The sequence below is a fragment of the Pseudorca crassidens genome, chromosome 9 (genome assembly GCF_039906515.1).
Source record: "Pseudorca crassidens isolate mPseCra1 chromosome 9, mPseCra1.hap1, whole genome shotgun sequence".
Lineage (NCBI taxonomy): Eukaryota > Metazoa > Chordata > Mammalia > Artiodactyla > Delphinidae > Pseudorca > Pseudorca crassidens.
Genome location: NC_090304.1, coordinates 104,973,911 through 104,987,805, shown reverse-complemented (window position 1 = coordinate 104,987,805; position 13,895 = coordinate 104,973,911). Strand labels below are relative to the sequence as shown.

The window sequence follows — 13,895 nt, the reverse complement described above, 5'->3', positions numbered from 1 at the left end:
CTCCATGGGTCACCTGCAGTCTACAAAGACAGCTGCATCCATGAAAGACGCAGTGCACTTTTAGTCAATATCACTTCTATTGGTATTAAATACGATGATCATAAGCACATGAAAAAATCCAACTTCAATGACGGGGAAGGAAATGAAAATTAAAATATGAATGTGATAAGTTGACAAGTTATAAGGAAAAGACAATACTTGTAGCAAACAGGAAAATTAACACGCATATGCTAGTGTAAAAGTGTAATTGGTGCAGCTTTTTCAAAAGACAATCTGAGACTGCAAATCAAAAGTCTGAAAATGTTCATACCCTTTGACACAGAAATTCCATTTCTAACAATTTAGCCTAAGGAAGTCATCAAAGACTGGGACAATGACTGATGTGCAAAAATGTTCATCACAAAATTGGTTATAATCGCAAAAATCAGTTCTAACAGCAAAAAAACATACTCTAAGGCTTCCACCGTATGATTGAATACATAATTATAGTATATGGCAAAGAGAGAACACTTGAAAACCATTACAGCCATTATATAGGAGAATGTATAACAACATGGGAAATATTATTAATATATTTTTGTGAAAAACGGGTTCTAAACCAGCATAATTTAATTTGGTGGCTAGACAACTGCACACCACCCTGTTTGTAGTCTCAGGATCATGGATAATTTAAAATTTTTTCATTGTTTTTTTTTTCTGTACTTTCTAATTTTTCAACAATGCTCATGTATAAGTATTTCTGAAATCAGAAAAAAAAGACGTCATGAAACATGGTTTTGTAGTGTTCAAAGAGGCAGTAGTGCACAGAAGAGAGTGTTCTAGCTTTGAAAGTGGAATAACTAGATTAAATTCTAACTGTTCTCCTTATCCACTTTCTCTCTGGGACAGTCCTTTAAAGACTCTGAGCCTCAGTCTCCTAATCTGTAAAATGGGGATAAGCATACTTTCCTGCACAGGGCGATGGTGAGGGGAACCAACAGGTAATGTAGGGTAAGGGCCAGAAGTGTTCCTGAGTGTTCCAGAATCTGCCTCCCACCCTCCTTGCCTGGGTGACTCCACTGAGACAGTGCCTCTCCTGGGAGCCTGACTGGACCTCCCAAGTCCAAGTTAAATGCCCTGTGAGCATCCTATCAGAGCACTTTTCGGATACGCCTGTCACTGCATGTTTACTTGCCTGTCCCTCCCCCCCAGTCCCTGCACACAGCAGGCGTTCAACGGCTGTCATCGAATGAACTAACCTTTCTCAACAGGCCTTTCCATAGAATTGAAGAAAGATATAATGTAAGCAAAATAATGATAACCCAATGGCCTTCACTGATTGCAAATGACTTGCACATTTATTATCCCAATTCGTGACTTACATGAGAGTCCGATGAGGTAGGCAGGGATAATTTTTAAAATATTTTTATTACTTTGGGTTATAACAGGCACTCCTTCTTCCACTGGCTCTGAGCTCTGGCTGGTGCAGCTGTTGACCTGGGCAGCTCGTGAGAAGGGCTTCAGGAGGACCTGGATTAGCAGATAATCAGAAGCGGGATGTACTTTCGCTGCTTCTACGCCTTTTGTGATCTCAGCTTCCTCATTTGAACAGAAGCTCTTTGAAGGTAACTCCTGCATCTGTCCCTTGCTTTGTGCTCCAAGCATCTAACTTGCACCTAACTTTCTATGCAGTTGTTAAATATTTACTGACTATATTTCTTTCCTCTAAGAGCAGCAGACCTCCGGGTGCTGAATTGTAAGAATGAATGTAGTAACTTGATAAACCATAAATTCTTTTTTTAGAAAAAGCTTTATTGAGATAGAATTCACATACCACACATTCCATTCATTTATAGTGCACAACTTAGTGATTTTTTGTATAGTCACAGAATTGTGCAGCTCTCATCAGAATCCGATTTTAGAACGTTTTCATCACCCCCAGAAAGAAAGCCCGTACCCATTAGCAGCCTCTCCCCACTTCTCCCCTGCCCCCCAACCCTAGGCAACCATGACTCTGCTTTCTGTTTTTCCAGATTTGCCTGTCCTGGACATTTCACATGAAGGGAAACATACAACGTGTTGTCCTGTGTGACTGGCTTCTTTGACTTACGTTTCCAAGGTTCATCCATGTTGTGGCATGTGTCAGTACTTCATCCCTTTTTTTGGCCAAATAATATCCATGGTATGGATATACCACAATCTGCTTATCCATTCATCAGCTGACGGCCACTTGGATTGCTTCTGCCTTCTGAATACTGTGAGTAACGCTGCTGTGAACGCGGGTGTACGGATACCTGTTTCCGTGCCTGCTTTCACTTCTTTTGGGTATATGACCAGAAGTGGAATTGCTGGGTCAAATGGTAACTCCGTGTTTAACCTTTGGAGGGATTTCCAGGCTGTTTTCCAAAGCAGCTGCCCCCTGTTCCATTCCAATCAGCAGAATATGAGGGTTCCAGTTCTGCTTATCCTCGCCAGCACTTGTTATTATGTCTTTTTGATTCTAGCCATCCTAGCGGGTGTGACGTTGTACTGCATTTTATTTTATTTTTTTAATTTTTAAATTTTTTTGCAGTACTCGGGCCTCTCACTGCTGTGGCCTCTCCTGTTGCGGGGCACAGGGTCCGGACGCGCAGGCTCAGCGGCCATAGCTCACGGGCCCAGCTGCTCCGCGGCATGTGGGATCCTCCCGGACCGGGGCACGAACCCATGTCCCCTGCATCGGCAGGCGGACTCTCAACCACTGCGCCACCAGGGAAGCCCTGAATTTTAATTTTTAATGGATGGGTTGGTGTCTTATGGTTGCATCTCCATTGCCTGGTGAAAGTAAGTGCTCACGAGATGAAATGAAATGGAGTCTTGTTTCCCAAAGGGGCCTGAATCCGATTGGCCTGTGGAATGCTCTCTGAAGTTAAATGTGTGAAGTTACTTCCATTTTGTTTCATACGACATTAATAACCATCGACACCCCGCCCACGGCTGTGCCAGCAGCGCAGTGGCTGGTGGAAAACAGGTGACGTCAGAGGCAGAGGCACACGTGTCCCCCATGGGCACCGGGCGATGCTGGCACAGATGGCAGGCTGTCAGTTCGTTCACCGTCTGACGCATGAAAAGATCGTTGCTAACCAACTTAAACAATGCCTCTGCCACTCAGGAGACACTGATTTCGATGATAATGATGGACAGGGAAGGAGGTGGGTGGTGGAACTTGCACAGAAAGCAGTGAAGGGACTTGCCCAAAACCAGCCAGGGAGGGGCACGCCTGGGAACACGGCCCAGTGTTGCCAGCTCCCAAATCTGGTTCCCTTAGAGATCAATCCCCCAAAAGGTTTCATGGGTGTCTTAGTCTAGAAGTTGGGGAGCAACAGTATATTTAATTGAATCTTACTTATCCTTCAATTGCACCTTCTCCCTGAACCTGTCCCAATACCTCTCCTCTGGACTCTTATGGGGTTCTAAATCTATAAATAAACAACCAGCACTTAATTACAATGTGCTCCTTTGCTGCTTCCTGGACCTTGCTTCTTCAACTGGATCATAAATTCCCGAAGACAGGGCTCTATTTTGTTCCATGACTTCCTATGGTGCCTAGGACGAGGCGTGGTTCACAAGAGACACTGAATACGTATCTGTTGATGCATGCAATATATGTGTGTTTGTACATGTGTCTGGCATTGCCACGTCACTGGGAGAGCATTCATGGGCCAGGCCGCCACCATCTGAAAATCCTTCCACCTCGGGGGGCAAGTCCCCCCAGAGGAAATGATGAAATTTGCCCAGGAATTTTTTTCTAGGGATATAATAAATGCTGCCTTGGTGGCTTTCTTCCCATTTCCATTAATATTCATTTGCAATTTATTTATTTAGTCTTCTCTTTCTTAGCAGGCAATAGCAAGAACTAAAGTTTTCAAAAAAAAAATATTGGACAGAAACAAAATTGAGAAAACTCAAAATCTATTACCTATTATCAAAAAACACTGATAAACTTTTTTTTTTTTTTCTGAAAACTAGGTGGTAGGGGGACCTTAGTTATTTGGTAATTGTGAAAAAAAATTCATATTCCATCCCTTGAGACACCAGGAAACATGGCTTGTGAGCAGATGCCTTAGCGAATTGTAACATCATGCAGGCAGGCCTGAGCTCCTGAGAGGAGAGGGGGCCAGTGGCATCCAGCGAGGATGTGCAGAGGCCACGGTGCACATGGTCTCTAAAGAATCGGAGCAAGGCTTCTTCCCACCCTCATCCCAACCCTCCTCTCTTCTCTGGCCTTTGACCTTGACCCTTGGGGTTTACGAAACTGGAAGTGAAACCCAACTACTTTGGATTTAACTGTGCTTTTTCAAAAAAAGAGGGGTGGTAAACCATTATGAAATAGAGTTCCTCAAAATGTAGAGATGTTTATTCTTTTTTTAAAGAGATGTTTATACTAATAAGTTCATTTAAAAACCAAATATGGAAGAGCTCATCAGCTAGGCACAAGAGCAGCACTAGGGAAACCAGTCGCTATACCATGCGTATCAGAGGAAACTGGGTGCTGGTTAACACCCCCTGTCCTGGGAACAGGACAGGGAAGCAGAATCCTGGAGGGGCCTCGAGTTCTGCATTTGTACCTGCCACCCAGGTTACTCTGACCCCGCCCACTAGAGCTGAGAATCACTGCATTAGGGGGACACACAGCTACAAGAGCAGATGTGCCCTGTATATCCTCTAAACAAGGAGAACTGGCTTCTAATTCTTAGCTGTTGGTGGGAGGGGGAAGGAAGTTCTTTGAAAAGTCTAGCCGGTGGGGTTAAAACCCACAACTGAGAAGCTTGGGGGCTTTCTTTTTATTTTATTTCTAATGAAACTGTGAAAAAGAATATCCTTCTGGTCAGGAAATCCAGGTCAGAAAGAAGGGCTTATCCTATTAATTCAAACAGCCTCCCTCCTAGCCAGCATCTTAAAAGGCCTTCCAATCTCTGGAGCTCAAACCACCAAATGGTCCTTCCTGCCTCCTTACCAGCCCTGTAAGAAGAATTTCTCGTGTCACGATGGGCCCGTGGTAAGACCTACTCTCTTTCTTACCATTTTCTTCCATTTCATCCTGCGGTTCTGGTACCAAGTCTTCACCTGCAGTTGAGTGAGTCCCAGAGACTGGGCCAAGTCCAACCTACAAGGCACGAGAGACAGAGGAAGGATGAGGAAGAGGGGAAAGGGCAGCAAAGGTGGGGTCCTGTTGGCTACCTCTAGGCACTGCTACCAACGCATGGACCTCCCCATTAAACCAATTCCTCCCCAAAGAGCTTTGCTTTCCTTCCAAGAATCCTATGGAGGAAACTCTGGGAAGCTAACAAACAGATGCCCAGGCCCAAGGACTGTCTACACTGGAACTGAAAAGCATTTCTGAGCCTTCACTGCAAAGCCCTCTTCCTGACCCGATAGGCTCCTTACTCTGATCCTGTACAAAAGGAAGGCTCTGCTCCAAAATCCAAACTGGGGAGAAAAGGTAACGCCGTATTTTCCTTATCAGAATCCCGCTCACCACTCAGTCCGGCTCAAGCCCCACCTCCCGGGGGCGAGCCTGCTGCTGCCCCTCCCACCAAGCAGGTTGCCTCCTCTACCCAGGTTACCCGTCACCCAGGTGGCTCTGAGTTCTCGCCGGTCTCTGATTGCTTCACATGAGTTATTTCTGCCTCCCTAACTGAACTGCAAGAGTTGACTTCCTAACTAACTCAACTGCTGCTTTTACGGTCGCGAAAGTGCCGACCGCACTCTGAATCCAGAACGAGGGCTCACAAATACCTTTCGATGGATTGACTCATCCACCACGGCTGCCCTCAAATGTTATGATGCCAGCTTCCAAAATAAACATTACACCCGTAGCGCCGCCTCCTTCCCATTTCACGGCTGAGCGTGGTCCTGCATTTCTCTGTAGCCTCCTGCAAAGCCCTGAATGTCAAAGCCGTTCCCGGGAAAGTATGCAGTTGGAGCTAATTCTAACAACACGGCACCTGTTTCCAGAGCACCACCACGTCCCAGGCTGTGTGCAGAGCCCGACATGTACCACCTCGTTTCTTCTTTTTTTTTTTTTTTTTAACATCTTTACTGGAGTATAGTTGCTTTACAATGGTGTGTTAGTTTCTGCTTTATAACAAAGTGAATCAGCTACATATATACATATGTCCCCATATCTCCTCCCTCTGCGTCTCCCTCCCACCCTCCCTGTCCCACCCCTCTAGGTGGTCACAAAGCACCGAGCTGATCTCCCTGTGCTATGTGGCTGCTTCCCACTAGCTAGTTGTTTTACATTTGGTAGTGTATCTATGTCCATGCCACCCTCTCACTTCGTCCCAGCTTACCCTTCCCCCTCCCCATGTCCTCAAGTCCATTCTCTACGTCTGCGTCTTTATGCCTTTCGTTTATTCTTTTCACGTCTGTTCCTTCCTGCTGTGAAGCAGGTATGATTATTCCCATCTTACAGATGAGAGATCTGAGGCTGAGAGAGACTAGAATCTCTCAGCGACCACGGCGAAGTCCTGTCCACCACCTGTTTTTTGTAAATAAAGTTTTATCGGAACACAGACACATTCATTCGTTTACATATTGTCTGTGGCTGCTTTCGTGCTACAACCTCAGAGCTGAGTAGTTGTGACACAGACCGCATGGCCCACAAAGCCTAAAATACCTACTCTCTGGCCCTGCACGGAAAAACTGTGCTGACCCCTGCTAGGTGGTCCTAGAGAAAGAAGTGGAGGTAGGGCTCAAGTCTGCTGACATCTGTGTGCCTCCCCCTGTACAGGGGCTCCCTCCACTCATTGGCCTTTTGTACGAGATAGGTCTGTCGGAGGGAGGCTCTCGCTCAGGCCTTCGGGGACGCTGCATCTGAAGGAGCCGCAGACAACCCGAGCGGAGCATATGAAACGGGAAAGGGAGCCAGGCTGAGGTTGTCCACCTCAGGCCCTGAGACTGTTGGAAGTGTTGACCTGTGTTTACTGATGACAACCCCAGGTCCACCTGAGCACCCGCTGGAAGGACCACCTCTGGCTGGAAGGAGCCCACACGAGCTGCGCCCCCCCCACCCCCCGCCAAGGTCCCAACCCTGGTCCCTGGAGCAGCGTGGACTTGTCACGCAGCACCCCTGACACAGCTTGAGCAGGGCCTCCCACTTTGGGAGGCCCCGGGGTATCTGAGGGTTGAGCTGTGGATGTAACGTCCACCATCTCACAGCAGCCTGCACAGCCGCCAGCCTGGGCTGCGGGGAATCTCGGGTGCGAGTCCTCAGCTGCAACTTTCTCTAAGCTGAGGAGTAACGAGCGACATCTCACCATCAGGGAGACCAGCAGGTACAGGAGTGAAGGTTCCAGGTACAGCTCCTGGCACTCCAGGTGCAGCGGCCCAGCCCCCCTGCTGTGACCAGAGAGCCCAATTTCAATCTCCGATAATAAAAACCGTGTTCCTTCCAGGAACTTCAGCTCCTGGCTTCAGTCAGCATTCACACATATCTGTTTGTCCCAGTAAAAGGGCCACTGGAAGGTGACAGTTTTACTGAAAGTGATTAACAGACTGAAGCTAGTAAATTCCCAGTGCCAGCAGCCCTTACTCTCCCCACTAACGAAGCCCTGCTTCCCAAGGAGCTGTTCACTAAAGCATCAAGAGCCCAGGGGGCCACCCCACAGGTTTCCCAGGTCTCCCCCGGCTCCCCCTGTGCCTTCCCGTCCGGTTCACCTGAGGCCGTCAGGTGCATTAGTGAACGGAAGGTTCAAGTTCACAGCTCTGCCACCGCATGAGCAAACGAGGTGAGCTCACTTGGGAAAAATGCGCCCCTGACTCACTCTGGCTCCAGAAACATGCTTCACTGTCATCGGCCTTCTCTCATTACCTGCCACCCTTACAAATTCTCACTACCCTGCATATTCGCTTAGACGGGGTCACCCAGGAAACCGGAGAAACAAACAAAGGGGAAGAGGGAGTGCACTGTGGGAGGAGGGCGTGCTCATGGCCCCGGTCACGTATGAGGTGGGGAACAGCTGGCAGGGCGGCTCAGGCTGCAGCCTCCACGCCCACCAGAGGGTTCTCCTCCCCCAGCAAGTGGATGAAGCCCGCGTAGCTCACCTGAGAGGTGCCTGGGCAGGTATCAGGAAGCCCCAGGAGGTTTAATTAGAACAAACGTTTCTGCGAAAACAATTTGCTGACTTCCAAAGCAGGCCTAAAACGTCACCTGAGCACGTTGATTCCTAAATCGGGGTGCCCACCCTTCCTGGGTGACAAGTACATGAGGCTCCCCATTACACGCTCGGGGCATCGGAGCAGCCATTCGATACCTAGAGATCCCGTTTATTAATCCCCAATTCACAGCCCTGTCTCCACTGTCTGCCCGAAGGTGCCCCAAACTGCTCACGTCCGAAACAGAACACGCTCCCCTCCAAACCCACTCTGTCCTCAGTCTTCCAGCTTCAGATAATGTTTGTCCCCCTTACCTGGTGGCCCATCCAGGAACCACAGAATTCTCAGCGCTCTTCCTCATGCCAACATCTGTCTGTTCCAGCCTCAGAACTGTTCTCCGATCTAGTCTCTCCTCTCTGCTCCCACTGTCACCACCTTATTTCAGGTGGTGACATTCAGTGACCCTCCCTGGACTCTGTCCACCTGCTTTCCCTGCTCCATCTCTTCCCTAACAGCCACCTGTGGTGCTACCAGTGTGGGGATTTGAAAAGTAAACCTGGCCATGTTGCTTCCAGCTCTTCATGGCTGCTGACGCACAGCCTACACGACAAAGTCCCTAATCTTTGGCCAGATGTACAGGGTCCTTCCCGCCTCTGCAGCCTCATCTCCCACCATGCCCCCCTCCACACCTGAAGCTGGAGACGCCCGACCACCTGCAGGGCCCTCAGCACGCCCGTCGAGCCCATCTGTGCCTTTTATGTGTCGCTCCCTCTGTGGAGGGCTCTCTCCCTCCTGGGATGAAAGCTCTTTTGAAGAGGTTGCCTCCTCCGAGAAGGCTTCTCAGCCCCCGCCAACATGCCTGAGCAACACCTCTGTGCTCCTGCAGCCCACGGGAACGTGCCGGCACCCACACCCGGCGTCGTGATGTCATTACCGCAGCCTCGTCCTTCCCCGTGACCTCCTCTAGAGCAGGTCTCTTGTCTGCTACTTTCTGGACCCATAATCCCTGCCACAGTGCCTGGCACACAGCCAGTGGGTGCTCAACTAACTGAATCGGTAAACAAGTTCCCTTCCAGTCAGGGATCTGCAGCCTCCTCTCTCACTTAAGTTTTGATCGAACAGCTAATAAAATAGCTTAAGAGATGCATTTGAGTTTCCTTCCCTTCTCTTTAATAGGAGTAGGGTCAAGCCTGATACGGACAAGGCAGTGAGCAAAAGAAGGGAAAAAGTACCTGCAAAATCCTCCCAATAAACAGGATCACACATTAGCTCGGCCATTCCAGAGTGAGTGTGAAGGACAAGGTAAGACACACACTCTCGCAGCGTAGTTTTTTGTTAAGATGCTGAACTAAAGAAAGCGGAGAGGTATTGAAGCCTATGAGTAAAGCAGGGGTCGCAGCTGCCCTCACTGGGATCTCAGAAGGGTTTAAAGAAGGGCCCCTCTTCCAGGTCCTCTTAGATCTCAGCCAAATGCTTCTGACTTGCTATCTGTCAGATCTAGCGAGACACCTGACAGCTCCACAGTCCTGTCAACCCAGCGCGTCCAGGCAGGAGCCGGGCCGACCCACTGAGCCAGTTGGGGGTTGGAGGCTGGGGAGGGGCCTGAGGAGATCACGGACCCCAGTTGTGGGTCCAGTCCCACTGCATCTGACCCTAAGTGCAAGTGGCTTTAAACACCAAACCTGTTTCCCAACAGAGAGCCTGGGTAAGCACTGGCTAAGCTTTGCTTTGCTGGTTGTACTGGAGAAGCTAATACACAGGGATATAGTGAGACGTACAAATTCAGCAGCAGGTAGGGTCCCAGGCTGAGATGAATGCACGTGGGCTGGCTTCTGTTAAACCCAGGCTGAGGCGGCATGAGCCGAGGGATGGACAGATTCCTGCCATACTGTCCTGCACAAACTCTAGAACAGTCCTGTGGCTCTCCGTCCCACGCCGAGAACCAAAGGAGTCCCCCTGCTCAAGGGCCTTCCCGGCAGACAGTCCCCTCCCCGTGTCCTCACCTGTCTGGGGTGGACAAGTACTTCTGCTTCTGGAACTTCTTCTCCAGGCCCATGAGCTGCAGCTCGGTGAAGATGGTGCGGCTCCGGCGGGGCTTCTTCTGCCGGGGCGTGGGCTGCTCCGTCTCCGACTCGCTGCTGCCGTGGTTCTCGCCCGCAGCCTCGGCAGAGGTGGCCTCGGCGGCCGGGTGGCGGGACAGAGCCTGGGCGACTCCCGGGGTGGCGGGGACCAGGTGGGGGATGACTGTGGGCTGTCGGGTGATCACCGAGAGGAGAGGATATGCCCGAAGGGAAGCGGGGCCTGGAAGACAAGCAGGGAGGCAGGTCGCACAGGAGCCGTGGGGGAAGGGGGCCAGAGGCCTTCAGAGGACCCCGGGCCGAGACCCATCTGTCTGGCAGGGCCTCCTGTTCACAGGGACGTATAAATGGGGGAAGGCTGGGTGGGCAGGGCACACGCAGATTTGCTCAGCCTGGTCTAGTTTGAAGTGAACCTTTCCCCATCTCTCCCGTTTGAACCCCTAAATGCTGGTTTCAGAAATACGGGTCAATGGCACTGAGCAGATGGGAAGAAGTATTCAGATATAGCTAGAAACACATACTTAAGGAAGCCGGAAAGGATCTGTAATATACAGTGCACCTGAGAAGCACCTCGGGTCTTTGTAAAAATACGTGGCTGTAACTATAAATTCTCCCTGAGAAGTCTACATACCTTGAATCATAACATTTTTCAGAGCTGGAAGGATGCTTAAGGGTTATTTAATTCAACTCCCTCATTTCAGAGACAAGAAAACAGCCCCAGAAAGCCTGAGGGACTTGATGGTGTCACAGAGCTAGGAACAAGCAGACTCAGGAGTCAAACCAGGTCTGGCTTGAAGTCCAGGGCTGTTACCACATCATGAATCACACGGATGCATCATTTAGAAGAGGAGGCCAAAAAGATTTTAATTCACGTGAAAATTCAGATCCATTACACTGGCTGCCTCTGGCACTGTGTTAAGGAGGATTCTCAGGCTGGGTCGGAGCCTGGCTGAAGAATTCGAGCTGAGGTTGATTAGCAATGTCTGTCACGGGTGTGCAGGGGTAGGGGGTGTGGTGGCCTCCACCCTAGTTTTGTGCCTCTTCTGCTTTAGGAATTTCAAGGCAAGAGGACTTTTCTGTCCAAGAATCTGTTCTTTTGTCGACTGAAAAAAAATTGCACAACCTAAAAGTTGAGAATTATGTTTTATATTTTTGGACTTTCTGAGGACTTCAAGCCAGGGAGGCAGCCTCTCAGATAGCTCTGGGGGACTGCTCTGAAGAGGTGAGGGGGCACTAGGATATACAGGAGTTTTTGCAACAAAGACCAGGTGGTCAGAACATCAAAAGATTAATTCTGTTAATTAAACAGAACCATGGATAGACCTAGAGACTGTCATACAGCGTGAAGTAAGTCAGAAAGAGAAAAACAAATATTGTATAATATCACTTATATGTGGAATCTAGAAAAATGGTAGAGATGAACTTATTTACAAAGCAGAAATAGAGACACAGATGTAGAGAACAAATGTATGGATACCGAGGGGGGGAGGGAGGCGGTGGGATGAATTGGGAGATTGGGATTGACATATATACACCACTTTGTATAAAACAGATAACTAATGAGAACCTACTGTACAGCACAGGGAACTCTACTCAATGCTCAGTGGTGACCTAAATGGGAAGGAAATCCAAAAAAGAGGGGATATATGTATACATATAGCTGATTCACTGTGCTGTACAGCAGAAACTGACACAACATTGTAAAGCAACTATACTCCAATAAAAATGAAAAAAGAAAAAGAAAACAGGACGTCTCAAGTCAATGAATTTAGCGCTTTTCTATGTATGGGAAGAAAGAGTCTGGGCTCACTGAAATCATTCCTTTGATGTGCACCTCAGCTCTCTGGGGCCAGTGTCCTGTTCCTTCCCATCCTGAGTCCCCTCAGGGGGCACCGTTGGTGGGGGGGGGGGGGGCGGCTGCAGTGGCCGAGGGCTTGGCAGCAGGCAGCCGGGCAGCCCATTTGTCTCCACCCTGAGTTCCCTCAAGGCTCACCACCGGGGTGGAGATAGATAGTGGCTGATGGTTGATGGCTGCAACATCCTTTGTTTGCTGATACTTTAAAGTTCAAGTGAAAAAGCTCTTCCTTTTCATTGTTCCATAGTATTGGGTTTAAAATGTCACCATCATTACCTATGGAAACAGTTTTATCCCTCTGGGGCTCAGTTTTGTCATTTGTACAAGTGTGTAAAAGTAGGTAACTTCGAAGAATTTTTCAAACTCTAATATACCGATGTCACAAAAGCACATCATCCCAAGCCCATCTTGATATCTGATGAAAACAGAGAAGATTCTGTGGCTGCCCTTTGGGACTCAGCCCAGACCTGACAGCTCACTACAAGGGCAAGGTGAGCGTCGGAGCCAAACATCACTCACACTCGTCCCGGGTTAAAACCAACCAAGGTCACAGAAGCACCCAGGTGCTACGTTCAAGCTCTCTCTCCTCTGGGTTGGCATTTCTCTTCTTACTCATTTCCATGCTTCTGTTTTGGACCCCAGTCATAGTTATTAAAAGAGATAACTTCTCTTGTTCTTTGACTACATGTCTAGTAAGGCCCAGTAGAAACCACAAAGCTATTAAACAATAAATCACGACTTCCATTGACTCTCCAGCCAAGGCTAACACTTGAGGGTTTTTGTCATGGATTCTTTTAATGAAAAAAAAATGATATTTTATAATGAGAAAATCAGGATACCTGGGACAGTAGTTTTGGGTCTGTATACATTATGAAATGCTACTTCTCCAAAAAAGTATCTAGGTCTTCCCTGGTGGCGCAGTGGTTGGGAATCCGCCTGCCAATGCAGGGGACACAGGTTCAAGCCCTGGTCCAGGAAAATCCCACATGCCACGGAGCAGCTAAGGCCATGCGCCACAACTACTGAGCCTGTGCTCTAGAGCGTGCAAACCACAACTACTGAGCCTGCGTGCACAACTACTGAAGCCCACGCGCCTAGAGCCCATGCTCCGCAACACGAGAAGCCACCGCAATGAGAAACCTGTGCACCCCAACGAAGAGTAGCCCCTGCTCACCACAACTAGAGAAAGCCCGCGCACAGCAATGAAGACCCAATGCAGCCAAAAATAATAAATAAATCAATTAATTTTAAAAAGAATAAAGTTATGGGGCTTCCCTGGTGGCACAGTGGTTGACAGTCCGCCTGCCGATGCAGGGGACGCGGGTGCGTGCCCCGGTCCAGGAAGACCCCACATGCCATGGAGCAGCTGGGCCCGTGAGCCATGGCCGCTGAGCCTGCGCGTCCAGAGCCTGTGCTCCGCAACGGGAGAGGCCACAACAGTGAGAGGCGCAAAGAAAAAAAAAAAAAAAAAAAAGAATAAAGTTATAATATATTTTAAAAAGTATCTAAAAGCTTCTTATACTGCTATTTTGTTTTCATTACCAAAGTCGCACAATTTCTTATAAAAATTTTAAAACAATTCAGAAAAATATGAAATAGAAGTCTCCCCTCCCAGGTTTCAATCCCAAATCTTAGAGGTAGACTTCCATAATTGTTCCTGTGTATATACAGACATATATATGTTCCAAATCTAGTAATAATGTATTCTAATCTACTCAAACACATAGTTACAAAGTGTTTATTTTGTAAAATACAAACATGTCACTTTATTTTTTCTAAATGGATAGCCAACAACCCCCAGACCCTTTATTGACTAGCCCATGACTTAAAATGCCGGCCTTAAG

At 48.5% G+C, this 13,895-nt stretch overlaps 1 protein-coding gene and 1 long non-coding RNA gene across 3 annotated transcripts in view; one reads left to right on the top strand and one right to left on the bottom strand.

Annotated features, from left to right (window-relative positions):
* The window catches only part of LOC137231047 (uncharacterized), a 94,137-nt gene extending 87,597 nt beyond the window's left edge, over nt 1–6,540 (top strand). For both annotated transcript variants that reach the window (XR_010946363.1, XR_010946362.1), the window contains exons 3-4: nt 1,428–1,604; nt 2,013–6,540. This is a non-coding gene — a long non-coding RNA (uncharacterized lncRNA). The remainder of the gene's footprint in view (nt 1–1,427; nt 1,605–2,012) is intronic.
* The window catches only part of BARX2 (BARX homeobox 2), a 70,626-nt gene that overhangs the window by 1,097 nt on the left and 55,634 nt on the right, over nt 1–13,895 (bottom strand). Inside the window, exons 2-3 of the mRNA XM_067751566.1 lie at nt 10,122–10,419; nt 5,041–5,125 (exon numbers count right to left, since the gene is read on the bottom strand). Coding sequence (XP_067607667.1) covers nt 5,041–5,125; nt 10,122–10,419 — 383 coding nt within the window. The remainder of the gene's footprint in view (nt 1–5,040; nt 5,126–10,121; nt 10,420–13,895) is intronic.